Source organism: Phacochoerus africanus, chromosome 7 (assembly GCF_016906955.1).
Source record: "Phacochoerus africanus isolate WHEZ1 chromosome 7, ROS_Pafr_v1, whole genome shotgun sequence".
NCBI lineage: Eukaryota > Metazoa > Chordata > Mammalia > Artiodactyla > Suidae > Phacochoerus > Phacochoerus africanus.
In genome coordinates, this window is record NC_062550.1 from 8,577,131 (window position 1) to 8,604,532 (window position 27,402).

The following is a 27,402-nucleotide window of genomic DNA, read 5'->3' on the forward strand; positions in this document are numbered from 1 at the left end:
GGAAGCTCCCGGTGCCCCACACCTCCTGCAGGGCCCTCCAGTACACTGAAACGGGTCATAGGCTCCTGGAGAGCGGGCCCAAAGCAGTCCCTCCATTCCCCCATCCCAGGAGCCCAACCTAGTGGCTGGCACCACGTTGGGGCTGGTCTCCAAGGCCACCCGTGGAGTGCTGCGGAGGGGCAGGTGAGTGACAAGCTGAGGAGGGGCCTGGGCCGGGGCCGGGGCCCCGAACGGGGGGTATGAGAGGCCCCAGGTGAAGCCAGGTACCTTCAGCGTCATCTCGCCCACGAAGATGGCTGTGAAGATGTAGTTGGACACAGTGAGGAAGATGCGTTCCTGTAAGAGCCGGGAGGCGCCATGGGCCCGGGGCCCCCACGACTGGTCGGCCTCTGCCTTCCGCCAAGGGTCACCCACTTCACAGTCCAAGGAGGCATCTCCCTCTCCGGACGCGAGCTCCCTCCACACCTCCCTCCATGGCGTCCAGCCTTGCCGATCTCTCCAACCACCTCGGCCCTGCATGCTGTCCCACAGCAGGCCCTGGCGGCCTGCCCCTCTGCCTCAGCCCTCTCTCTGCCGGAAGGCCTCAGCCACTCACGGTGCTGCCGGCCTCAATCTGGGGCCTTTCCAGGGCGATGGTGATGCAGTTGAGGAAGATGAAGGCCAGGACGACATAGTCGAAGAGCTTGTGGGCGATGATGGTCTGACACAGGACCCGGAACCTGGGCGGGGTGGGCAGGAAGCCAGGCAGGTCTCAGTTTGCCCCTCACCCTGGCCGCCGCTCCAGCTGGAACAGCCAGCCTCACGCACAAGCCGCAGTCGGCAGAACACGAGTCCCTGCTCTCGCAAGAGCGCGGCGGCGGCGGCGGCGGCGCCCGGGCCTCCGAGGGTGCCCGGGACGACGGACCGCCGCGGGCCGCGCCCCTGCACGCCCCGCACGCCCACCACGCGCATCATGGTCCCCACCCGGTGCCCCGTCACCGCCCCCCCGCCGTGGCCCTGCTTGGCTTGGCAGAAATCTCTCCCTCCTAGATAGGTCAACCCCTGGCCAACTCCACTCCAAGCCTGGCCCTGCCCACCTGTTCTCAGGTGAGAAGAGGTAGACAGACCAGTCCTCTCGGACTTCACACCAGTCGGGTTTGTACACGTCAATCATCTTGCGGACGCGGAAGCACAGAGTCTGTCAAGGAAAAGGGCAGAGTGCAGGCGGGTCGGCGCTGCCCAGAGCTGCTCATCTCTGCCCACTCTGGCCATCTAGCAAAGTGGGGCCACTGGATGACCTCCGAACTCTCCCAGCAAGACCGGAACCCTAGCCCCACCCAGCGGCGGGCCCCGCCCTCTGCTCACCCGCCCAAAGCCCTCTGCCCTGGGTCTGGCCCCCTTCGGCCCCGCCCCTATGGAGCCCTCCCACTCCAGCCCCGCCCCCTCTGGCCCCGCCCCCTCTGGCCCCGCAGGTCTTCCCGCGGTCCCTTCAACCGGGTTCGAACGCCTGGCGCACTCACGTAGTCGATCTCCTCCTCGTCCTCCCCGCGGTCCCGGCGGTCGTCCATCTTCGTAAAGACATCCTTGGCGATGCTGGGCATCCTGCCATTGCAGTCCTCATGGCCCGGAGTCGGGCCCGCCGCCCGCCAAGCTGCCCGGGGGTGGGTGCCCACGGCGGGCACCAGCTCGGCCAGGTCCACTGAGTCTCTGGTGTCGAGGGACAGCGTCCGGCGGTGGTGGCGGTGACGCTGCACCGGGTGGGGACCATGATGCGCGTGGTGGGCGTGCGGGGCGTGCAGGGGCGCGGCCCGCGGCGGTCCGTCGTCCCGGGCACCCTCGGAGGCCCGGGCGCCGCCGCCGCCGCCGCCGCCGCGCTCTTGCGAGAGCAGGGACTCGTGTTCTGCCGACTGCGGCTTGTGCTTGAGGCTGTTCCAGCTGGAGCGGCGGCTGGCCCAGGCCCCGCTGCGGCCCCACGGCCCATAGTAGGAGCTCCGAGAGCTGGACTGGGAGGAAGCCCAGGGCTCCCATCAGCACCACCACACACACCCTCGGTTGTGACTGAAGGCAGCCCACACACTCGCTAAGGCCCAAAGAGGACTATCCACCTGGCCAGTGGGTGACGGTGGCCTAGAGCCCAGGGGTCCTCTCCTGGCTCTGCCTCTCTCACTCCATCCACAGCTACAGACAGGTGGGCACCTCCACCATGTGACTATGCCCCTTCCTGCCACCTTACTTCTCTTGAGAAAGGTACAGCAAGTTAGGGCATCTTCTCATTTTACGAGAGAGGAAACTGAGGCTCAGAAAAGAAGAATAAGTTGTTCATGGTTACAAAACTTGGAAATGGCCGCAGCCATGTTCAAACTTAGGTCTGTCCAACTCCAAAGCCCAGCTCTTTGCCCTACACGTTGCTGCTAAGACATAACCTAATTCTCTACACTAGATTCATTGGCATCATTCATTCATTCATTCCTTGTTGCCAGCTCCTGCTCTGTCCCTGGACACCCAGGAATGCAATAAACATGTTCCCCGCCTGGTTCTGGCTGGACAGCCTGGTTCCCTAAGCCTAGGTACCAGTCTGAGGCTGGACAGGCAGACACTTCTTCCCAGGGCCCCTCAACACACACCTGGCAGGAAGCAGCCATCCACAGCACCCCACAAGGACTCACCAGGGAGCGCTGGTCGTAGCTCATCCTCCCTAGAGACATGACACTGCTCTTGCGGGAGCCCAGGGCCATTAGCATGGGGTCTGGCTGCAGCGAGAGGCGGGGGGCGGATGCTGCAGACCCAGCAGGGCCCAGACGTCCACCCAGGGGGAGACTTGGGTCCAGGTGCCCATTGGGGGTCATGGGGATTGGGCAGAGCTTGGGATCTGGAAGGGTTAGAGAGAGAGAGGCAGACAAACGGACAGAACAAGAGCAAAAGAAGCCATGAGACAAAGAAACAGACATAGACAGAAATAGAAATGAAGAAGAGTTTTTCCAGACAGAACTCCTCCACCAGGAAGTCCTCCTGGTTGGACCCCATCACATATGCCTCCCCTCTGCCCCACCTGCAAGTCTCCCGGCTTTATTTTAGGATAAACAAATCCCTTGCTTTCCACGTGCAGGGCCAGCTCCCAGCTTCGCCCAGCATGGGAACTCACTCCTGTGCCCACTGCAGGAAGAAGACAGAGCCTGTCCAGCCCCGTTACTGAGAATGACACAGCATGGGCTGGGGAGGTTTGTTCCAAACTGCCCAGTGGTGCCTGGAACAGAACCCAGGCATCCCGAGCTCAAGGCTCTTCCCAACAGGCCATGCTCTGTGGAGGGGGAGGGGGGCTGAAGCTACCCCTGTGGCTAGAATTCAGGAGAGCCGTGAATGTCACTGGCCTTTTTGAGAGTTAGCATTTCTTTCCATTATAAATGTAAACAACAAACCCTAGAGAATGAACAGTCCCGGAGCCTTGGCTTGAGGGGAAACCAGAGGCTGCGCCCTTTGCCCTCCCAGATCTCTGGGTAAGAGTCCCAGCCTCCCAGGTGAAGAACGAAGGCCTTTACCTCCGCTGCTGTCCAGGCCCTCGTGGAGCTTGTCAAACTCCTCTATGTTGGATGAGCTCTGGTCCTCTTCAGAGTAGGAGCGATTGGCGTCGCCCTGGGAGACCATCCCTCACATTGGAATGAAAGTCAGCATAGTCCTCCCCTCCCTCCTGAATTTTTCAATGAGTGTCTTCACCCCCCATTTTACAGATGGCGAAACTGAGGCTCAGGAAAGGGAAGCAGGAAGCTAACGAGGACCTAGGCCACAAACCCTCCTCTGCCTGGCTGTACATACCCCAAACCTCCGAAAATGGAGGATCCAGAATCCCAGATCTCGGAGACTTAGAATCTCAGAGGTGCAGAAACCTAGTCCTCCACCCCTGGGGCAGAGGCTGGATGCAAGCTGTAGCCTCCATTTGCTTGCTTCCTGTGATGGGAAGCTCACCACCTCATTGGCAACCCCCTCCCTGGGGACCCTTTGCCTGCTAGTCCTCCTCCATCCAAACCACCCCCTGCCTGGTCTTGTGCAGGCCCCAGAAGGTGGCATCCTCCACCAGGGCCACAGTCACCTCCGCCTGGAAGCCCTCCACCAGGATGGCCACCAGCAGGTTGAAGAGCACGTAGTTGCCGAAGGTCATGAGGGCAACGAAGTAGAGGGAGGCCCACGGGGAGGTGGAGGCCATGCCGTTGTAAAGGACGACGTTCCAGTCCTCCTGGGTGAGGATCTGTCGGGGGAGGGGAGACAACAGCTCAGCCTCTGAGGCTCCCCAGACCCCAGCCCAGCCCGCGGGGTGGCCTAGCTTGCAGGCACGCTGCGGCCCATGCACACACCCTGGGTGCTCGCGCGGACCACAGCCCTAGCTGGGGGCACAGCTGCAGACCTGTTCGCGCATGCGCATACGCTTGCGCCCCACCCCCTCCCTGCCCCGAACACACTGCTCTTCCTGCTGCCCAGGCTGCCCGCACCCTCAAGGCCTGCGGCACACACTCTGGCGCTGGCACTCACTCCCCACTGATGGGTGCCCCCTCCTGGCCGCTCCCGCAACCCCACCCTCTCAGCACCCTACTCCATAACCCAGGGCACAGCCCACCCTGCCGCCTGCCCTTGGTCCTTCTGCCCCCACTGCACCTGTGTGCACACACCCACTCAAACACGCAGCGTTACCCGTGAGGCAACAGTCTCAGGCAAGAATCTTGAGGCGCCCAAAGTCTCAGGCAGCAATAGAGAGGCAGGGACAGGCACCCGGTGGTCAGGCCAGCTCCCAGAGCCAGTGCTGTGCCAGCCTGGCCACACACCCTGGACCTGCCCCCTGGAGGCTGGGGCTTCGGAGCCTCCGGGTCTGCCTGCTGCTCTTTTCCAGGATTCTCTGCGGCTGGGGGCAACTCCAAAAAGCAATCCTGGGAGAAACCCTTTTTCCCCAAACACACCTGGACACACACGGCCGCTCACCTGGAACACGGTGACGATGGCCCACAGCAGGGAGTCAAAGTTCTTCCGGTCGGGGACCGTGTCTCCCGTGTCTGTGCGGAGGCTGAATTTGCAGCCAAAGATGTGCATCCCAAGGATGCTGGGGGGAGGGACGGAGGTGGCTCAAGGGACTCACACGCCAGCTGGCCGCCCGCCCACCCCTTCTGTTCTCACAACAGCCCCGTAAGATGGGAATGGCCCGTGTTGGTCCCATTTTACAGAAGGGGACCCTGAGGCTGAGAGGGTGTCAGGATTCACGCCCAGAGAAGCTCACCCAGCCACATTCCCCAGGCTCCTGCCCACCGCGCCGGCAGGCCTCGCTGGTGGGGTCCCCCGGGTGGGCGGGGCTCACCTGAAGATGAAGATGAAGAGCATGAGCAGCATGCAGAAGGTGGCCACGTTGTCCATGGTCTTCATGAGCACCACGAGCTGGCGCCGCAGCGCGGGCATGAAGCGCACCAGCTTCAGCACCCGCAGCAGCCGGAAGGTCCGCAGCACCGACAGACCGCCATCTGCCTGCCCCACGATCTCCCAAATGCTGTGGCCCCAGCCGGCAGGCAGGGATGGGGAAAGGAGAGAGGCGGGATCCGTCAGCAGGAGGCCGGAAGGAGGGCAGAGGAAGCAGGAGTGGCCGGGAGGGCCAAACGACAGACATTGCCCGCTCATTGGCTCATTCATCCCACGGATATGGTCCCACGGGTCCTTGGGGCTCCCGGGCCCCCTACATCGGGAGCTCTGGACCTAGATTCCATGAAACACCCCCCCCCAGAAGTCTATGGCCCATGAATATCACTGCCCTCTTCTTGAGATGTAACTTTCTTTTGATTACAAATGTCAACAACAAACAGCCAAGAATGAGCAGTTCCTATGAACTCAAGGCCAATCAAAATCACTTCTATTTTTCCATCACATGACAGCCACTATATAAATATGTATATATATTGCCTTTCCTAGGGCCGCTCCTGTGGCATATGGAGGCTCCCAGGTTAGGGGTTGAATCGGAGCTGCAGCCACTAGCCTACGCCAGAGCCATAGCAACATGGGATCTGAGCTACATCTGCAAACTACACCACAGCTCATGGCAATGCGGAATCCTTAACCCATTGAGCAAGGCCAGGGATCGAACCTGCAACCTCATGGTTCCTAGTCAGATTCGTTAACCACTGCGCCAGGATGGGAACTCCTCCTATAGATATCTCTGAATATTACTTATGCCCATCCTTTCTTTGGAATAACGGTAGTCATGGACCCACTGCCTGCTTGCTATCTGATGCATTAGTCCAGAAGCACGTACATGGCCAAATCACTCATTTTCAAATATTTTGATCACTGGGTTTCAGTGTAATTGGCTTCCTTTGACCTTACGTACTTCATTTCCCGGCTGAGGTCAGTGCCTTAGACCCCCCTCCCTCCCCGCTGGGTTACTAGGCGCTCAGCCTGGGCAGGTGTTGGGGGAGGGGTGAGCACCTGATGATGACAATGACGCTGTCGAAGATGTTGTAGGGGTTGCGCAGGTAGTCAAAGAGCCCGAAGGCAGCCAGCTTCAGCAGCATCTCCAGGGCAAACATGCTGGTGAAGACGACATTGCAGATCTCCAGGATGTTGGTCAGCTCCTCGGGCTGTGGAGGTGTCGGGGCAGGGGACAGAGGCCCGGTCAGGCCAGAGGGCAGCCCTGGATCCCCCGCTTTGGACACCCATCAGCTCGGGGAGACCTGGCTCTGCCACTGTGGCTCCATGACCTGCAGGCCAGTGTCCTCGCTGGAGCTCCATCTTCCCTCTGCGCTTGGCCTCAAGAACCAACTCTGCAGCATCTCTGCTGTCGTGAGGGCTCCACTGAGATGAGACCCCCGTGGGGTTGACCTTCCATGAGTTTGGCAATGATGCTCATACTACACACTAAGGGCCACATTATGACAACCCATTTGACAGATAAGGAAACTAAGGCTCAGAAGCCAGCCTGAGGTCACATGGCTGGACACAGAGGCAGGGAGGCAGGCCATTGGTGGCTGAAGCTCCTGCTTGCTCATGGCCTTAATCTATTTAGTGGCATGTGCAGAACCTGTGCTGTGCCCTTCCCAGCCACCGTGTCCCTCAGTCCCTCGCAAGAGCCCCCTCTGCAGATGAGAAAGCAGGTCCAGAGAAGGCCAGTCCTCTGCCCAAGGCTGCAGAGCTAGTAAGGGGCAGAGCCAGGATTTGAACCCAGGCTCCAAGTCTCCTCCCTAAGCCCTGCCTATGCAGAGCCCTCCTCCCCGGGCCTGCCCCCCCTCCTCCATACCTTAGCAATGGCCATCTCAGGACTGGAAAGGGACGACAGAGACCATGCGCCTACTGCATGCCACCAGGGCTCTTAGTCTACCCTGCCGCCTGGTCTGTGGGGCTCACTTCACCCATCCCTCAGAGGAGGACACTAAGGCCCAGAGAGGTCAAGGGTCAAGGTCACCAGCTGGTCAGAGGGAGACTAGCTCCCCTGGCCACAGAGCTATCTTCTGCCCCGGAGCTGTTTACTTGCTGGTTTTTAGCAGCAGGTGACACAGGGCCCACCCAAGGAACCCCAGTGTATGAAACAGGCCAAAACTTGGGGTCGGGTTCCGGGTCCCCTGCCCCACCCAAGCCTCAGGTTCCTCATCCATAAAACGAGGGGACAGAGTGAGATCAGGGCCGTCTGACGCTGCAGCCCCTTCTCTCCCTCCTGGCCCTGCCAGCACGGATGGAATGCCAGGTGTCAGCTCCCCACCAAGCCACGTCGTTCCCGCCTGAGTGGCAGAGAAGGGAAGGGCTGTTTGTTAGGCCTGAGCATGTGCCCACACTGAGCTGGACCCTAACCCAATTACTGATCAGACAACCTGAGGCCACTGTTGGCATCCCCATTGTACAGATGAAGAAACTGAGGCTCGGAGCAGAGAACTGCCTTGCTCTGAGCCACCCAGCAAGGCTGTGGCAGAGCCACCAAGTCAGTATCCAAACTGCTCTCACAGTGCACACACTGAAGCCGCGCCTGAACTCATCCATCCAGTCATTTGCTCATTCATTGTCGCAGGCGCCCCACAGGTCTTCCCAGCCCGTCAGGGGCAGGGCTGCGCTGCCCAGGGTGGGCAGTGGTGAGTGAATTGGGACATTCTTCCTGCCCTCGAGCAGTTCGGGCTCCACTGGCAAAGCCCATCATGCAAGTTAACAAACCAGTCGGCAGCTGCTAAAAACAGAGGGTAGTTGAGGGTGGTTTGAGGGGCCAGGGACAGCAGAGTCCAGAGTGGCTTCCTGGAGGAAGGGACATCTCATCGAGACCTCAAAGCAGAGAGGGGGAGAGAGTGACAGGGAGAGAAGAAGTGTCCAGGCAGAGGGACCAGGCCAAGCAGGGGCTGGGAGTCAAGAGAGCCCCTAGCATCAGCACCACTCACCCCAGCCCAGCCACCTGCCCCCCACCCCTGGGCAACAGGGCCTCAGGGGCCTGACCAGTTTCACTTGGGTCAAAAGGAGAAGAGAGAGGAGAAAAAAAAAACACACACACACAACCCTCTGCTTCTCGCCTGGTGTCTGGGAAATCTAATAAAACTGCCAGGTCCGGAGTTCCCGTCGTGGCGCAGTGGTTAAGAATCCGACTAGGAACCATGGGGTTGCGGGTTCGGTCCCTGCCCTTGCTCAGTGGGTTAAGGATCCGGCGTTGCCGTGAGCTGTGGTGTGGGTTGCAGACGTGGCTCGGATCCCGAGTTGCTGTGGCTCTGGCGTAGGCTGGCAGCTACAGCTCTGATTAGACCCCTAGCCTGGGAACCTCCATATGCCGCAGGAGCGGCCCAAGAAATGGCAAAAAGACCAAAAAAAAAAAAAGCAAAAAACTTCCAGGTCTTCTCAAGCCCAGATAAAAGGAGAAGGCATCACTTGTAATTACATTTGACTCACAAAGTGGTCCCCAAAGGGGACTGGGACCCCGAGAGAGGCCCCCAGTGCGGAAGGGCTGGGGCCCGGCATCGCTGGCTGAGCCAGGGCCCAGATGCCGCTCAGAGCCCCCAATTTCCCAGCCCGCCGAAACGGAGATGAGAGATGTGGAGGCTGACCGTCTGGAAGGCGATCGCCTACTTTGGACCACACGTGCACTGGGCACACACTCCCACCCACCCACACCCGATGCCGTGCCCGCCGCTCTGCTCTCCCGGAAAGGTCACCCCCTCGCTCTCCTCCTCCCTCGAAACAGCTGTGTCTCTAGCCAGGTGCACACCTGTTAATCTTTTTCTAATGGACCATCCATCACTCCTGCCAGCATTTTTCTGGGAGAGAGACAACGAGCAGGAGAGAGAGATAGACAAATGCAGACACAGTGAGTGAGAGAGCAAGGGGAACGGTATGTGGAGAGGGACAGGGCAGCCATGAGAAAGACAGACAGACAGAGAAATGGACACACGGGGAGTGAGAAGCAGATGCGGGGTGTGGAGAGACACGACAGGGAGAAAAACACAGTGACGCCCAAGATCATGACACTGTGCGAGTCAGAGAGTGAGAGTCAGCGTGAGAGAGAGCGGGCAGATAGACAGACAGACGGAGACTGCAGAGAGGTGGCTGGAGAGGATAAAGACCGCGCGGTGGAAGAGGAGGTGCCGAAGGGCAGAAAAACCAGGTTAAGCCAGAGAGGTAAGAGGACAGAGGGCAGATGAGAGAGGCTGCGACAGAGGTGAGGACAGAAGCAGGGGGAGATGGGGCTGGGGCAGGGGCAGGACCAGCTCCCCGCTGCTGGATGCCAGGCTTGGGAGGCCGAGCGCACAGCCTCTGGCCATTTCCGCAGGGGCAGATGAGGGTCCAGCTGGGTAGGGGTCTCTAAGTTGCCCTCAGGAACCCTTTGAGCCCAGCTTTATCCCTGAGATAATCACACCTGCTGGTGTTAAAGCATCTCCCATGCCACGAGCACTTTCCAAGAATTGCCCCATGTAAGTTCAGACATTACCCTACAGCACCCCCATTTTACAGCCGGGACACCTGAGGCTCAGAAAAGGAGAAGTGGCTGCCCCCGGCCACAGCCAGGCAGTGACAGAATCAGATCTCAAACCCAGGTCTCCTCCCTCTGCTCCCCCCGCCCCCAACAGCCAAGGCCCAGGTGCCTTCCGCTGCCCTGCTTTTCTGCCTTGAGGCTCCAGTTCAGCACAGACACTCCACTGCCCTGCTTACGAACCTTCCATGGCTCCCCACTGCCCTAAGGATAGAGCCAGTCTCAAGACTCTTCATGGATGGACAGCCCCCTGGTCTCCTGCGCTGTCTGCCCTGCCCCACGTGCCCATCCTCCTGGAGGCTTCTGGATCTTTCTCGGGAATGCCTATGCTCCTGGGGCCTAAATCTGTCCCTCATCTGACTCCCTAATGAAATCCTAGTCACCCTTCGAGATCCACCTTCCGTGCCACCACCTGGAGGAAGCCTGCCCCAACTTCAGCTCGAGCTGGCGTCTCTCTCCCCTAAGCCCTCACAGAGCTGGCATGTTGGGCACTAACCACCCCATCTTCCTCTTCCCAGAGTCACTCCAGACCTGGGTCGGCAGCGACTTGATGGGGCTGCTGAGAAGAGAAGGAATCCTGTTGTGACCCATCCACTGGTTTGAAGCCTTGAGTGCTGTTCCCTGGGAGCTGGAGCCAGTGGACATGCCCCCCTGGGGTCAGCCCTGCCCCCGGAGGCTCCCTGAACCCCTACCCTGCTAGCCATTCAGCCTGGACCCTCTTCTATGTGGTCCGACTGGGTGAGCATCCTCCAAGTCCAGGACAGCCTTGCCCAGCTCAGGAGGAGTCATGGGCCTGGACAGGTGAGGCGGTGCTGGGAGAGGGAGCGGCTGAGACGGCCTGTCCCAGGAGCAGCGTCTCCCACCCGCCTCCTGTCCACTTTTTGGAACCTCCGATTCAACCTCAGCATCTCTGAGCCCAGCGCTGACAGCCACTCACCATGTCACACTGAGCAAGCCGGTTCCCCTCTTTGAACCTCTGTTTTCCCATCTGCCCAGTGGGGTTAAGACATTCACCCTGCCTGCCACCCAGGCGGGGGGCTGCTGTGAGGGTCACACCGGAAAGAGAGGTGACAACCCATGATGGCAAATGATGAGGAATCCGGCTGCCCAAGCCGACCCCACCCACCTGCCTGTCACGTGGCCTCGGTCACAGACGGTTCCGGGCACCCCACCCCCACCCCCACCCCCCGCCACCAGGGCTATGGGGTGGGGATGACTTCAGCACCATCTGACCGCCTCATGGGTCACACGCAGGCCCCTCCCTGGCTGACTCCCACTTTCCCCTGTCACCTCCTCCCAGTCAGTTCCCACAAGGCCTCTCTGCAGCCACAAGGAACCTGGTGACACTCTCTGGTGGTTTTGGCCACAGTGACCACGTAAAGGCCATGAAAGCCACAATCTCACCTCTTGTTCAAGCACCTGTGGCCTCGCTTCACAGGTGGACTAGGAAAGCGATGCCCACTGCCTGCCACCCCTACCCCATGGCCTCACCCAGCTCCCTGCATGCAGGGTGTGCGGCCTGAGCGTGGCAGGGGCCCCCAGGCCACTTCCCCTCTGCTGTCACCTCCCCTGCAGAAGAGGGGTGGCGTGTGTTCACCAGCCTCTCCTCCTGCTCCTCCCCTTCCCTCCCTGCCCCCTGGCAGCCCTGGGCCACCTCTCTCTGCAGGCGCCACCTCAGACAGGGCTGCTCAAAATAAACCTGGGGGTGGATCGCTTCCTGGCAGCACTGTCTGGGAGCGAGGGGCGTGGAGCAAAGCTCCAAGGCCCGGGCCCCGCACAGAGCTCGGTCAAATGCTGCCACTCGGAGCTGCTTTAGAGAGAGTATTTTTAAAATTCTCCTTCCCCCTCACTTTTTCTTTAATTAACAATTTTTTGAGGCTCCAGACATCAGATGGCAAACTCACCCCAAGGGTGCTGGTTTAAGGTTCCAACAAAAGAGTCACAGTCGGTCCTAATGAGAAAGCACCTACTATGCACCAGGCTTCTTAATGCATTTAATGCCCCCACTCCCCACCACCCCTCTGGGAGGATGGGTCCTGTACCCATTTACAGGGGGGGGACACTGGCTGAAGGAAGACCAAGTGACCTGCCCAAGGCCCTCCTGCCTGTCAAGAGCAGAAGCAGGAGGGAGCCCAGACCTTGAGGGGTGGGGTTCAGCTCCCTGGTGGTCTTCAGGATGTGGGCAGGTGGGTGTTAAGACCTGCTCGGAGCATAGTTTTGAGAACTCAGTACACCAGGCAGGACCAGGGCCTGGCGCTTCGTAGGTGCCAGGGGGATGATCCGATGAGGGAAAGAGCAAGAAGCTGGGGAACCTGCTTGTGGGTGAGGAGGCCAGGGAGGATCCTGTGAAGGCACAGAGAGACTGGCCAGTGAGGGCAACACAGAGAGGCCACCAGGGGGGCCTGCGGTGCCAGAGAGAAGAGGCTCCCCCTGCTGGAGGCAAGAAACCTTGCTCATTAGAATGTGGTAGAAGGAGGAAGGGGGCCACCAGGCCAGGCAGGGAGATGCTGAGGAGGCTTGGGCAGGGACCATGGCCTGGCCTGAGGCTGGGGATGGGGGAAAAGGGAGAGGCTGGACCCTGAGAATGGAGCAGCCCCGGCCACCCTATTGCCTTGGAGAGAAGGCTGAGAAGTCAGAAACCAGCAGTACGCTGGCAAACGGGCCTCTGAAAAATAACCCTGATCTGCGGTGTATGCCAATTTCCATGGTGTAAATACTCCTGCCATAGCCAATGTCAAGCTACCGACCATTTTCAACAACAGGCTTGCAAAATCCTTCAGTATGAGAACATCGGCTCTTGCAAGCTGGTTCTACAAGCCACTGGCAGGGACAGTGCTCAGGTTCTGGTGTAGCAGGACTATCACAGGTGCCTTTGGTACTGCCCCACACAGAAGCTAGAGCCAGCACCCCAACAGTGCTGGTCCACCCCAAAGCCTTCCCTGGGGATGCTGGCCTCACCAGGCCTCTGTCCCCAGGCTGGACAGGGCCAGGCAAAGGCCAGAAGGCTGGACTCTAGGCGAGGGGGTCTGGGCGGCCTGTTCTCCCCAGCTTCACCCTGCCGAGCGCCTTCCCCCGCAGCCCTCCCCAGAGACCTTTTTAATTAAGCTGGAATGGCTGGCAAACAGGCAGCTCTGAGCAGAGTGTGGTGGCAGCCCCAGGGGCCACATTTAAGTAAATTGAATGGAGCCTGTGCCTGGTGAACTGATGAAGAGGGAAATGAGAGTGTGACCCACCCCGGGGGCACAGTGGGTGGGCAGGCCCCCCGCCCACAGAAAGAGGGCCACTGGGAAGCAAAGGGGGCATCGGAACCCTAAACCTTTTGGGGGGTGTCAGTATTGCCACGCAAGATGTAGGTTCTAATCTGGCCCCTGACCTTGGGCCCATGACAGCCCCTCCCCGGGCCTCAGATGGGGTTCCTCACAGGGCTGGGGTGCAGGTTAAGGGAGGGACCCCACCCAGGGGCTGGGGGACAATGGGAGCCAGAAAATGATGTTTTTCCAAATGGAGCCAGGGCGGGATGTGTCTAGGCTGTGACCCCAGGGTGGATTAGGGATGTCTGTGCTAACCCCCCAAAAGCCTCCTTCCTCGGACCCACAAATAGCCCCCTCTCCTCTGTACGCATCCCCCCCCCCCGCCGCTCTGGCCACCTCCCAGAAGCCGTTCCCTCCCCTAGGTGCTCTCCCACCTTGGGGACCCTTTCTCTGAACTCCCCTCACCTCTGAACCCCCAGAAGGACCCCTGGGACACACCAAGCAACTCAGCCAACACACTCCCTGCGCCCCCCCCCCACACACACACACCCAAGCTGGGGACAGAAGAAACCACGGGTTTGGCCAGAAGGGAGATGAGGAACAGCTTTGCGGGGCAACCTCGGGGTCCCCCCCACCAGCCGTGGGGCTGTGGGGAGGGAGGAGGATGTGGGAGTGCATCAGGGGCAGGAAGACCCTCCACCTGCTGCAGGTGTGCTGGGGGCGGAGCACGAGGGGCCTTGGACGTCAGTGGAAAAGTCTGCCTTCTGTACCCAGGGCAACGGGGGCTGTGGAAGTTCGAGGGGGCAGCGGGGAGCCCAGCCTCTGGAAAGATCACTCCAGCTGTTTGGGGGAGAAGAGGCAGGAGGGCTCGCATGGAGAGGAGGCGAATGGGAGTGAGGATTCGGCCAGGGCTGGCAGGGAAAGGGCTGTGGGCAACCTGGTGTCCACGCTGAGGGGTGCAGATGGACAGGAAACGTAACCCCCTCATTCTCAGCCCAAGTTGTCACTAGGTCAGGCATTCACCTGAGCTCTGCCTCCTCTGTGCCTGGCCCTGGACTGGGCACTGGTGTCACATGGGTGAATGGACCCATGGCGGCGGGGGCGGACAGACACACAGCAGGTGCTGGACAGACCTGGGTCCCCCAGGGCCGGCCCTCCCTGCCCGTGCCCCGAGCCCGCCCCCACTGGCCTGCTGGTGATGCTCGATGCCCATGCTGACGGTGTTGACCAGGATGGCCATCATGATGCCCCGGTTGAAGTACTTGCTGTCCACGATGCCCCGCAGCTTGGCCCGCGTCTCCCGCCACACGTCTCCGCACAGCCCGGCAGCCCCGTCCGCCTGCTCCTCCTCGTCCTCCTTCCCCAGCTCCGAGGAGGCCGCGTCCTCACTGCTTCGGGCCCCATCCCCATCGGCCTCACCACCAGCTGAGCCCCCGGAGCCCGAGCCCTCCTGGCCCGAGTCACTGCTGCCCGGGCCCGAAGGCCGCCGGCCAGCCTCGCGCTGGCAGCGGGGGCAGCTGGCGGGGTCGGAGGCCAGCATGGCAGAGATGGGCTGCACCAGCGTGTGCGGCGTCGGGTCCAGCGGGCTGTGTCGGGGGCACAGCTCTGCAAGGCAAGCAGAGGTGGGCGTCGGTGACTCAGGGCACGCTCAAGGGTCACAGAGGAGGCAGCCGCTCCCTGCACTAGGCACTGGGTCACAACCTGTGTGTGCCTTGGGGTCTGCCCAGAGCCCGCCACGGCCCCGCTTGGAGGCTGAGAAGCTCCTGTTTCCTGAGGAGACAGCTTCACCTTTCGGCTTTGGGACTAGAGGCATCCACCCAGCCAGGACCTGGGGCCCATTCTATTAGTTGATAGGTGGACTGAGCCTAGAACGGTGTCCTTGCTCCGTCACTCCCTGGCCCCTGGCCCCAAGTTAGTCACTGATAGACACTCCGGGAACCCCGGCTTCTCCCCACTGTCTGGCTTCGTGGCACCATAGAATTTGGGAAAAGAGGAGGAGCTTCTGAAAGGCCGGTGTGGACAGCGGACACCCTCGGAAGAAGCCATGGTGGCCTGGGGCCAGAGGTGGGGGTGGGGGGAGAGTTGCGGGAGAGGGGGTCTTATCATGTCCAGGATGGAAGAAGGCAGGAGCCCCGGGCAGGGTCAGGCCCTCCCTCCAGAGGCACCTCCCCCCGCCCCCGGACCCTCCCTCTGCACCAGCCGAGTCAGGGTTGACCCCGGGGAAGCAGGGAGCCAGCAGCGGAAAGCCTGACACGGTGGGAGGGGGCAGGAGCGGTCACTCCCTCCACTGCCCGGGGAGCGTGTGAATAGCTGGGCCGGGCTTGGACCCAAGCCCTGTGATCTGTGAACCATTTCAAAGAGGGTGTCAGAGAAGCCCTTTCTGGGTGGTTTGGTTCCTTCTTTATAGTTGTCTACGTTTTCCTAGAATAAACAAGTTTTGCTTGTGTAGCAAAAAAAAAAAAAAAGAAGAAGAAGAAAAGAAAAATAGCACTAAAAGGAAAGAAAACCTTCATTTCTTTCTGTAGAACTGCCTCCCCTTCATTTCTACACGTGCTTCCAACTCATCTCCCAAGGCCTGGACAAGGCTCTCCGATTCACTGCCCCTCTAGACCAGCAGGGTGGCCAGAAGCCCAGAGGTGGGCCAACCTCAGCACTGGAGGTCAAGGCCAAACCCTTCGCAGCCTAACTGTACCTGGGCTGGGCCCCCTTGACAGTTGTTTCCCAAGGAAGGGGGACTGCGGGCAGCACAGAGGCCCCAGGCAAGGGCCACAACCTCCCTCCAGGAGCCTGTCTAGGGCTTCCCTCCACACAGTTTGCCTGGAAAGGGTGGTGGGCAGCAGCAGGAAGCCCTGAGCAGTAAACACCCGTCCCCACGTCATCCAGGAACACGGGGTGCCAGCCTTTCCCAGACCCCAGCTCCCCGATCCATGTGCTGGGCCAGCCTACAGGCCACCTGGAGCCTCCCCCAAGGCCATGCCTGGACGGCTGGCACCCAGGGACGGGTGGGCGGAAGCTTCGAGGATGAATTCTGCAGCTCACAGCTCAAGAATCTTAGCTTCCCAGAACATGAGCACTGCGAGAGCAGGGCCTGGGGGTGGCCGACGCCCACAGCGCGAGGCCTCATCCTCACTCCAAGGCGGAGAGACGGGGGCATCAGCGTGTGTGAGTGTCCCCTACACGCCTCTGCAGGGCTGGCCATGGCCCCTTTATTCCAGGCGCCTGACCTCCAAGCAGACAGGTGGCAGCAGAACCCATGGGTAGTGGGGGGGGACAGGGCGGCCAGGCTGCAGTGGCGAAGGGATTTTATAGTTCCACCAGACTAAGGACAGACAGGGGTTCATTCTTTCAAGCGTGGATTCCACGGCGGAGCCTAAGAGCCTTGCACAAAAAGGGAATTTCTCCGGGGGGGGCAGGGGGTCTGGAAAGGGGGCAGGGAACCGAGGGGTGAGAACTGGCACCCCCCGGGGAAGATCTAGGTTCTGGAAACCTCTGCTTGTGCTGGGGAGATGGGACACTTTTGCACACAGCATGCTTTCTGAGACCTCAGTTGGAGGCATCCAAGGCCAGCGTGGAGCACCTCGGAGGCCAGGGGAGGCAGGGCCACTTACTGTAGTGCCTGGGCTCCTTGGCATGGGGCCCGGGCTTGGCAGAGGCGGGTGCCCCCTGGCCCGGGGCCTGGCGCCGGCTCTGCAGGGCCTGGTAGAGGCCCAGGGCCCGGCGCTTGGCCTTGCGCAGGATGTGGCAGACGTACTGGAAGATCTCCTCGTAGCAGTCGCCGGGCTCGGCGTAGCTGGCCACCGTGCTGGAGGACAGGTAACGCTGCCGCTGCTCCAGCATCAGCCGGTGCTCCCGCTGCTTGGTCTCCGAGAACTGGGTCGCTATGACAACGAGGCACAGGTTGATCATGAAGAAGGAGCCCACCTGTGACCAACAAGAGGAGAGGACAGGGACAGAGGGGACGGTGGGGTGAGAGAAGGTGGAGGCAGGGGGCGGGAGCGGGGCAGAGGGAGGCAGAGACACGGAGAAGGAGAGATGCGGGGCAGGCGATGGAGATGGAGGGACAGAGGCAGAAAGGAAGACAGGAGGGTGGGGACAGATCCAAGCCACAAAATAGCGAATGCGACAGCCAGAGACAGCCAGGGTACAGAGAGACGGAGGGCAAGGAGAGACATCGAGGGGGAGTGAGACAGGCTCAGAGAGGATAGGAGGGTGCGGGAGTCGCAACGTGACAGGGGCAGGGAGACAGGAGAGAGAGGGCGGAGGGCCCAGGGGGACGGAGAGGCACGGGCACAGATAGGGGACAGGAAGAGACCGCTGAGGCCTTGCTCCAGGAGGAGGCCAGGGCCCTAGGAGAGGGGTGGCCCAGCCAGTTCCCCAGGTCCCCGGGGGACCTGCTTCCAGGCCCACTCCCCTGGGCCCCAGGCCCTGACCACGGCTGCCCTCCTGCCTGGGACATCAGCGCTGAGGCCAGGGAGGGAGGCACAGCCCCTCTCAGGCTATCAGGGCCCCAATTTCCACCCCAGCCCTGCCCTTACTTTGGCCTTGACTTTGGCCCCTGCTGGGCCCCAGATAAGAAAAGAGAAGCTTCTCTCAGAAGAAGCTTGGACAGGATTGGGGGGTTTGTGTTTTTTTAGGGGGTGTACCCAGCTGATGCTAGGCAGTCTGCCACCTCAAGTCCCAGGGCCCAGCTCCAGCGGCCACCACAGTCACAAGAGCCCTTCCTGCCCCAGTTTCCAGAGGGCAGGCTCCTCCCAGGCGCATGCCAAGCCCGGAGCAGACTCAGCTGCCTGCCAGAGCTAGGGGGCATTTGGCCCTCCTCCAGGCTGCCAGCCAGGAGGCTCCTGCAAGCTGCAGCCCCAGTCAGTGGTCCCCTTCCTTCCTCCTCACCCAGCATGGCTGGGGAGCTGGGGCTGCTGGGAGGGGATGTGAGGGGGAGGGGGCTTCCTGGCCCAGAGGGGTCTGGGAAAATCCCCTGCCTCTAAAGTAAGAAGGTGCCTCACTCCTTTGCACTCCCCGTCATGGCTTTCACAAGCATTTCCTGGAGACCCGCTCCCCAGGCCTGTGTGAGAGGCTCACGCCTGCAGCTCCCACCCAGCCCACCTCTGCAGCGGCTGTCCCTGGGTCACCAGGCAGCTCCCACATCCCCCCTGGGCCTCTATTGCCCCATCTGTGAAACGGAAGGCTCGGCTTAGGAGCACTGGGGCCCTGGGTAAGAAGGCTGAGGACCCCTCAACCGGCTGGGTGGCCCAGGCCAGGCACCTCACCTCTCCGGGGCTCAGGGTCTACACCTGAGAAACAGGCAGTGGTGACCCCGCACAGCCAGGGTTGTGAGGGTCAAATGACAGCGTGGTGGCTCAGGCTCAGCTCTCTGGACCCTTTGTAACATCTGGGAAACTCAGCATCCTCAGCCTCCCGCCAGCACGCTTTCTCCTGTGACGGGGCCACCTGGGCCCAATAGCAGCAGCAGTGACACCAGCAGGGCCCATCTATAGAGCACGTATCATGTGCCCAGGGCTGTAACCCTCCCCAAGGCCTGTGAGCCAGCTGCTGTCACAGTCCCGCCACTTCCCTATGAGCTCGGGGAGCTAAGGGCCCCGCCCAGGATCACACTGGGAGTTACCACGACTCCCACCCCCAACTCCATCAGGAGAAGCAAATGAAACGCTCTCCAGTCTCTTTGGGGGAGTCAGGACTCCTCTAGCAAGCCCTGTGGTTTGCTGTCCCCCCACGGCAGGATTCCTTTTGGCTTCAGGGTCTCTGCGAGGCGCCCCCTGCCCAGAAGGCTCTTCCTCTGGCCCCCTCCCACCCCTACCCCCCCCCCACCCCCATCCTCTCCGTTCACTCCAACCTTTAAGGCTCAATTCTGGCATCACCTCCTGCAGGAAGCCTCTCACTTCCCCCATCCTTTCTCCAAGCTGGGTTAGAGACCTCCTCTGGGCTCCCTCAACCTCTTGGGCTCCCTTCTGTCATGGTTCCTAAGATGCTGTCTGGTCCCTGTCTTCCCCCACCAGACTGTGCGGTCCTGAGGGCAGGGCAGGCCTGGCTCACTGCTCAGCAGCCAGCACTTCTGCTCAGGGACTGACCCAGTGCAGGCTTCCCTGAATATGCCGAGGAATGAACAAACCGGTGGATGGACGATGATGCTGAACAAAGCCTGGGTCCCTCTCCTTTGACCTAGGACGTCTCCTTTCAGGTCCAAAGCCCCAGCACCCCCAGGAAGGCATCGAAGCTAAACCAACAGCAGGTGAGTCTCAGGTCAGCTGGTCCTGAACCCCCAGGTCAAAGTCCCACCAGCCCAGGATGGGGGGCCACCCCAGAGGGCCAAGCATGCCCTCTCCCGCCACCAGGAAACCAGAGAACCCAGCCTGGCAGCAGCAGGGAGCCAGCGGTGATTCTCCTAGGAGGGCATCACCTTGGCATTCGGGGATCGTGCTGTGGCTGTGGTGGCAGTCAGGCGTGACAAGGTAGATGAGCTCTCTCTGGGGAGACTGGGGCAGGGTGAGGGGCTGGCTGGGAAGGAGGCCCTTACTGGGGGGGCAGAGAGAGCCCCTCTTCATCTCCAGGTCTCCCCCACAAGCCTAAGAGGTGGGAGACCCTCCAAGAATTTCAGGGAGCTCCACCAGCTCACAGCCAAGCTGGGCCTTCCCTCCAGACTCTGCCCCAAAGCAGTCCTGGGCTTCCGCTTCACACAGCATCTCATCTTCCCGCCCCAGGGCCCTTGAGAAGCCTCCATCCTGGGGCTGCATCCCTGCCATGGTCATAAAAGAATGTATTCCCAGAGACTACGAGGCAGAGAAACATGAGCAAGGGTGGCGGGCGGACTTCAATGTCCAGAAATGAGACATGAAGGCAATCAGAAGTGATGGATGCCTCCAGCAGCCACGCCTGACAAGCTCCTGCCATCATCCGCTGCTCGCTGCATTTAAAAACTGCCCCTCCTGCTCTCTCCCACTCAGCTCTTCGGCTCTGAGGGGCACCCTGGGGCCTCCCGTGAGCGCCCCCCATCTGGTGGTCCCCTGGCCACAGGTCCTTAAGCTTGCCCGCGGAGCCCCAGCCTCTCTGACACTTACTATGATGAGCAGGATGAAGTAGATGAAGTTGTAGAAGGAGTGAGCATCCATCACGTAGTACATGATCTCCACCCAGCCCTCCAGAGTGATCACCTGCAGCAGGACAGAGCAGGGGGAGAGGGCCTGAGACGGCCGAACCTCCAGAAAGGCGGGCGGCAAAGGGAGCCCCAGACGAAGGCCCCACTGTGTGCAGGGATGGTCTATGCACATTCTCTCTCGTAAGTCTCCCAAGGGCTCCATGGGGCAGCCAGCCTCATCCCCATCATGCATGAGGAAACTGAGGTTCAGAGAGGTTAGGGCACTTGCCCAGTGTCACACAGCCGGGAAGGGGTGGACCTTGGACTTGGTCCCTCTCGATCCAGAGCCCACCCACCTTCCTGTCTTCCATACCAAGGTGGGAGGGCCGGAAGTGCGGGGCCCTGGGCTCCAGCTCACCCTCCAGACCACTCTTGGACCCTCAGCTGCTTCTTCAGGGTGGGGGATTAACAGAGCCCACCTAGCAGGGCTGGGGTGCAGCTGAGCGGAGGCCTGGAGTGTGGCTGTGATGAGCCTGGCATGACTCTGTCCCAGAGACGGAGGCAGAGGAGCCATGGGCAAGACGAACACTGGGTCCTCCCCAGCACTAAGGTCTTGTTCACTTCCGGCAAATGCAGGGGCCCGCCTCCTCAGTGCTGACCGGTCCCAAGACGCAGCTGCTGGGCTGTGACCCAGCACACCTTGCAGCTCTGAATTCTGCGGTCCTGACACTCTACAGAGCAAAGTACACAGAGCAGCCACCTGGGTAAGACCAGGGTTTCCCAGTGACCACCTCACCCCCTGCACCTGCTCCATTCTTCCTTTTTTTTTGGCCACGCTTGTGGCATGTAGAAGTTCCCAGACCAGGGATTGAACTTGCGTCACAGCAGTGATCCAAACCACAGTGCAAGAACACCTGATCCTTAACTCACTGAGCCACCAGGAAACTCCCTCCATCAGCTAACCTTAACTGAACACTGGGCTCTGCTGTCATCATCTGGTTTATTCCCAACCACTCAAGGTGGGTGGACCTGTTATTACCCCCATTTTAGAGATAAGAAAACTGAGGCACAGAGACATTAAGCAATACACCTGAGGGCCTATAGCCCTTCCTTTGAACCTCAGTTGCTCTGTCCATAACGCTGGCATGATAATACCTGTCATGCCAGCAGGTCAGGCAGATTTCAGGTGGCAAGTGTCTGGCACAGAGCCCTGCCTGCCAGGTAAAACTGCTCCACTCCCCTCCCCTCCCCTCCCACCCCCGGGGCCCCAGCCTGGGGGCCGCTGCCAGGCCCAAGGGCCTCACCTGGAAGATGACAATCCAGGCGTAGCCGATGTTGTCAAAGTTGATGGCGCCCTTGTGGGGGTTGGCGCTGCCCGTGCGGCACACGTTGTAGTAGCGGTTCCAATTGACGCAGAGCCCACTGGCATTAAGATCCTGGCGCCCCGCCCCAAAGTCATAGACGTCATCCTTGGAGAGGCAGCACTCGCGGCCCTGCTCCTTGAGAGGGGGGATCTCGTGACAGCCCATGATGCCGTTGTCACCAGACAGGGAGCAGATGAAGGGCATCTCGTCATCCTCTTCTGGCTGGTAGTAGGGGGGCAGGGCCACATCCCCTTGTCTGTGATGGTGGAAAAAGAGGCGAAGGGGTGAGGTCACTGCCGCGCGGCATGGCACAATGGTACCAACAGGCTGTCATGGCCTCCAGGCCTTTAAACATGCTGTTCCCCCTGCCTCAGACACCCTTCCTCACCTCTGTCATGGTCACAAAAGCTCCCAGTGACCCATTGTGGGCAGCCTAGGCCCCCCCCACACCCCACTGGGAAGCCTTCCCTGGAGAAGCCTAAGGGAAGACTGGGTCCTGCACACACCTCTGGTATTACTACAGGGAAATGCGCCCAACTCCTCAGGGAGGCTGGAGTGTTTGGAAGGCAGGGACTGGGTCTCAGCATCTCTAGTACCTGCACACTGTGTGACTGGCACACAGTAGGTGCTCAAATGCTGAATTTTACAGAGTCAACAGATAACCGTAAGACCCTCTTCCTGCTCCACCCTCTCGCATCTATGTGATGACCTCAGGCTGGTCACTTCCTTTCTCTGGACCTCAGTTCCCTCATCTGTAAGACAGATGATGGTCCCTGCCCTGCCCATCCTGTAGGGCTACTCTATGATTCATAGCATCCCCACTCAAAACCCCAACATGTTTTTGTCAATGGAAACATAGACATGTTTTTACCTATGGAACCTGGCCAGATGGTTCCAGGATTTCTGTGAATGGGAGAATAGTCCAGACAAGTTTTTAAAAGAAGAAAGATGGAGGGAGTGCAGCCTCATAAGAGATCAAATACAGTGCAGTACTGCAACAGTAACAGAAAGATTCGTGGACCAACACAGAACACAGGGACAGAGCCATGTATAAAAGAGAACTTAGTATATTATGGGGACTAAGCCTTTCACATCCATGGAGAATGGAAGGATAGTCAATAATGAGCTTAAGATAACTGCTATCCATTTGGAAAATAATAAAGCTAGATCCCTACCTCACACCACATACAAAAATAAATTCCTTGGAGTTCCCACTGTGGTACAATGAGATTGGCTAGCATCTCTGCAGTGCCAGGACACAGGTTCAATTCCCAGCCCGGCACAGTGGGTTAAAGGATCTGGCATTGCCACAGCTGTAGCGTAGGTCACAGCTGTATCGTAGGTCACAACTGTGGCTTGGATCTGATCCCTGACCTAGGAATTCCATATGCCACGCGGTGGCCAAAAATGAAAAGAAAAAAAAAAGATAAATAAATAAATAAAACAAAACTTCCTGGAGACAGGGTATCAAAAGAAAAAAATGTCTATTATCTCATCAATTGTTTATATTGACTGCACATTGAAAATTATATTTTGGTTATATTAGGTTAAGTCAAATATATCATAAAATTTTTCAATAATAAACTTCTGGTGGATTAAAAAGCATAAAGGCAACAAAAAAATCCCCACAAAAACATTACAAGGACATCTGAAATAGTTTTGTTAACTCAGGACAGGTAAGGCCTTTCTATATAAGACACATAACATCTCAACTCTGTGAAGGAAAAGGTTGCTGAGACTGAGCACACAGAAAGTAAAATTTCTATGAGACAAAAGATAGTATACAAAGTGAAAAGACAACAGATGGAGATAAAGCAGAGATAGGCAGACTTGTTCTGTAAAGGGCCAAATAGTGTTTTCTTGCGGGCCCCATGGGCTCTGTCCCAACCACACACATCCTCCACTGTAACATGAAAATAGGAAATAGGTAAATAAGTGGGCATGGCTGGGTTGCAATAAAACTTTATTTACAAAAACAGGTGGCATTTGCCGTCCGCTAGGATAAAGTATTTGCAACATATAAAACAGATCAAAGATAACCATCGAACGGATATTAAAATATCCTATAACTCAATAAGAAAAAGAACCCAGTAGGGGACAAAAAAAGGACTGAGGAACAGAAATTCACTGAAGAAATCAAAATGACCTACGCATAGGAAGAGATGCTCACCTCACTAACAACAGGAAACTGCAAACAGAAATAACAGTGGGATGGATCATTTGACATCCATCCAAACAGCAAACATGCAGGGCTGATAAGGTTGAAGGGTGCAGGAAGGGTGACACGCTCACACACTGCAGGCGGGAGCGTAAACTGATAAAAACACTTGGAGGGCAATCTGGCCACATCCATCAACCGTTAACAGGTGGACATCCAACCCAAATACATATGGTCCCCTGACAGTTATAAAGGCACTAGAGCAATTCAGTGGAGAAAGGAGGGACTTCTCCATCAACGCCTCGGGTGCAACCAGACACCCATATACAAAGGGCATATTGACTCCAGCCATGTAACATACCAACAATTATTTGAAATGGAATGCAGATCTAAACATGAAAGATACAACCAAGAACGCTCCTAAAAGAAAGCTTTTAGAGGATACTTCACAATCTTAGGTTAGGAAAAGATTTCTTTTTCTTTTTTCTTTCTTTTTTTTTTTTTTTTTTGCTTTTTAGGGCCGCACCTGCAGCATATGGAGGTTCCCAGACTAGGGGTCCAATTGGAGCTACAGCTGCCGGCCTATGCCAGAGCCACAGCAATGCCAGATCTGAGCTCGTCTGCAAATGACACCACAGCTCACAGCAACACCGGATCCTTAACCCACTGAGCGAGGCCAGGGATCAAACCTGCAACCTCGTGGTTCCTAGTCAGATTTGTTTCTGCTGCACCATGACAGGAACTCCAGGAAAAGATTTCTTAAATTGTATACAAAAAAAAAAAAAAAACCCATACTAGGAAAATGATTGGTAATCTGGCCTTCTATACAGCAAATCACACCATTAAGAGACTGAAAACAGAACACTGAGACGGCACAGACACAGACAACAGACTTGTGGTGGCCAAGCCAGGGCCGGGGAGTGGGATGGACTGGGAGTTTGGGGTTAGTAGACGCAAACTACCACACTTAGAATGGATAAGCAGTGAGGTCCTACTCTATAGCCCAGGGAACTATACCAGTCTCTTGGGATAAACCATGATGGAAGATAAGATAAGAGAGGGAAGGTAGGAGTTCCCATCATGGCTCAGCGGGTAACGAACCCGACTAGCAACCATGAGGACGTGGGTTTGATCCTTGCTCAGTGGGTTGGGGACCCGGCATTGCCATCAGCTGGGTGTAGGTCACAGAAACGGCTCGGATCCCATGTTGCTGTGGCTGTGGTGTAGGCCAACAGCTGCAGCTCCAATTCAACCCCTCGCCTGGGAACTTCCATATGCTGCGGGTGCAGCCCTAAAAAGCAAAAATATATATATATATGTATGACTGGGTCACTTTGCTGTACAGCAGAAATTGGCACAACACTGTAAATCAACTATACCCTAATAAAAAAAATTAAAATCACACACAAAAAGAAAAGAAAACTGAGCCTGGAACCCAATAGCTGCTATGTATTTGGTATATACACATATCCATCAAAGGGCTCAAATCCAGGATATGAAGAACCGCTACAAATTTATAAGAAAAAGAAAAGCGATCCAATTTTAAAAATGGCAAAAAAAACCATATAGACACTTCATAAGAGGATAAACCAACGGCTTAGAAACACACAGAAAGGTGCTTTTTACCACGAGTCATGGGGGAAATCAAGTTGAAAACCACAGTAAGGTACCATTGCACTTTCACTGGAATAGTGAAAAATAAAGGACTGACGATTCCAAAAGCTGCTAAGGATACAGGGCAGCTGGAATTCTGGGACTTTGTGAGCAAACATTTAATGCAACCGTCCTGGAAAACCATTTGGCGAAATCAACTAAAGCTGAGAACCGTACGTACGCCCTTAACCCAGCAAGTCCACTGCTGGAAATTCTACCCAAGAGAAAGAATGGCCATTTCCACCCAAAGCCATGGCCAAGAGTATCCATGAGTCCTAGAACTAAAGAATCAGAAACCATGCAAATCAAGAGTCAGATGGAAAGACACGTAGCCATATATTCACCCGGTGGAAAAGGAGGGAAATACTGACATACACACCAGCTTGGATGAGTGTCCCAGACACATGGCATGGAGCCAAAGAAGCAGACACAAAAGGCAACAGCCTGTGTGATTCCGTCTAAAGAAACCGTAGAAACGGGCAAAACGCATCTATGGTGATAGAGGTCACAAGAGCCACTGTTCTGGGGGGAGGAGGATGGTGACAGGGAGGGGGCAGGAGGGAGCCTTGCTGGGTACTGTCTCTCGGGTAGACTTGCTCAGGTGCGTAACCCAGGCGAAACCTTGCTGAGCTGTACACTTAATAGCCGTGTCCGCTACGAAGCGTAATTTATACCTCGACCCAAAAAAGTATATTAAAAAATGGACACCGGGGACATGCCTCATTTTATTGAGCTTTGCTTTATTATACTTCTTATAAATTGATGGTCGGTGGCAACGCTGCATGGAGCAAGGCTATTGGCACCATTTTTTCCAAGAGCATTTGCTCATTTTGTGTCTCTGGGTCATATTTTGGTAATTCTTACAATATTTCCAAATCTCATTATTACCATAATTGGTTGTGGTGATCTGTGATGAGTAATCTCCGATGATACTGTCACTGACCGAAGGCTCACACGATGGCTAACAATTTTTGACAATAAAGTATTTTGTAATGGAAGTAGGCTTTTTTATGCTATTGCACAATTAATAGACTACAGTATAATGTAAGCATAACTTAATATACCCTGGGAAACCAAAAAATTTGCATGACTCACTTTACTGCAGGGGTCTGGAACCAAACCCGCAATATCTCCAAGGTACACCTTACACTTTGACCAGCAATTATGCGTCCAGCCATTGATCATACGTGTATGCAAAGATCACAAGCAAACATGATGCTCCCTGCAGGCTTGTATGTAAGAGCAAAAGCTTGGAAACCACGCAGAGTCCATCAAGAGAAGCTGGCTCGCTAAACTGTGGTTCATCCGTGGAATAAGAAACACGGATTAAAACACCCTCGAGGTTGCCAAAGCAATTCGCATTTTACAAACCTGTCTGGAGTGTAAACGGCTGTGTGTGAGCATTAATGCCTAGACAGACTCAGAGAGACGGGACCAGCTGCCTTGCAGAGGACACCAGATCAGGACTCAGATTCCAGGCCCTGTCACTTCCTGGCTGGGTGACAACGTCTTGACTCTGTGCTCATCAAGAACCCCCAAGCTGCCCATCTGGGATCTCCCCAGGGGGTCATGTACCTGGAAAGATGCTTTCCGCTCACTCACCAGCGGGCAGTCTCGGCAGGCTTTGGAGTTAGGGAGACCCAGGTTCTATTTCTATCTCTGACTTTGCCAAGCTGCGCACCCCGAGGCAAGATTCCCCCTCTTGGCCTCAGTTTCCTGGTCTCCACACAGGATCAAAAGTCAAGCATCACCTTCACTGCCCCTGTCACACAGGAGCGTGTCATCCTTGCTAACCAAGTAAATAAGCCAGTCTGCAGACACCAGAGAACCAAGAAAATAAACTCACAAGTGAGGTAATTTCAGGCAGAAGTAGTGCCAAGAAAATCAAACAGGAAGACGCAATAGAGGGTCTGGGGGGTGGGGACGGTGAGGGAAGGCCACCAAGAGGCAGTGAC

The 27,402-nt window shown here is 57.5% G+C and overlaps 1 protein-coding gene across 1 annotated transcript in view; it reads right to left on the minus strand.

The window, feature by feature from the left end:
- The window catches only part of CACNA1I (calcium voltage-gated channel subunit alpha1 I), a 106,736-nt gene that overhangs the window by 24,117 nt on the left and 55,217 nt on the right, over nt 1–27,402 (minus strand). The window contains exons 6-19 of the mRNA XM_047786201.1: nt 21,577–21,892; nt 20,256–20,348; nt 16,794–17,106; nt 14,375–14,790; nt 6,430–6,581; nt 5,315–5,500; nt 4,945–5,062; nt 4,064–4,219; nt 3,516–3,609; nt 2,646–2,848; nt 1,500–1,982; nt 1,077–1,177; nt 596–719; nt 268–336 (exon numbers count right to left, since the gene is read on the minus strand). Coding sequence (XP_047642157.1) covers nt 268–336; nt 596–719; nt 1,077–1,177; nt 1,500–1,982; nt 2,646–2,848; nt 3,516–3,609; nt 4,064–4,219; nt 4,945–5,062; nt 5,315–5,500; nt 6,430–6,581; nt 14,375–14,790; nt 16,794–17,106; nt 20,256–20,348; nt 21,577–21,892 — 2,824 coding nt within the window. The remainder of the gene's footprint in view (nt 1–267; nt 337–595; nt 720–1,076; nt 1,178–1,499; nt 1,983–2,645; nt 2,849–3,515; nt 3,610–4,063; nt 4,220–4,944; nt 5,063–5,314; nt 5,501–6,429; nt 6,582–14,374; nt 14,791–16,793; nt 17,107–20,255; nt 20,349–21,576; nt 21,893–27,402) is intronic.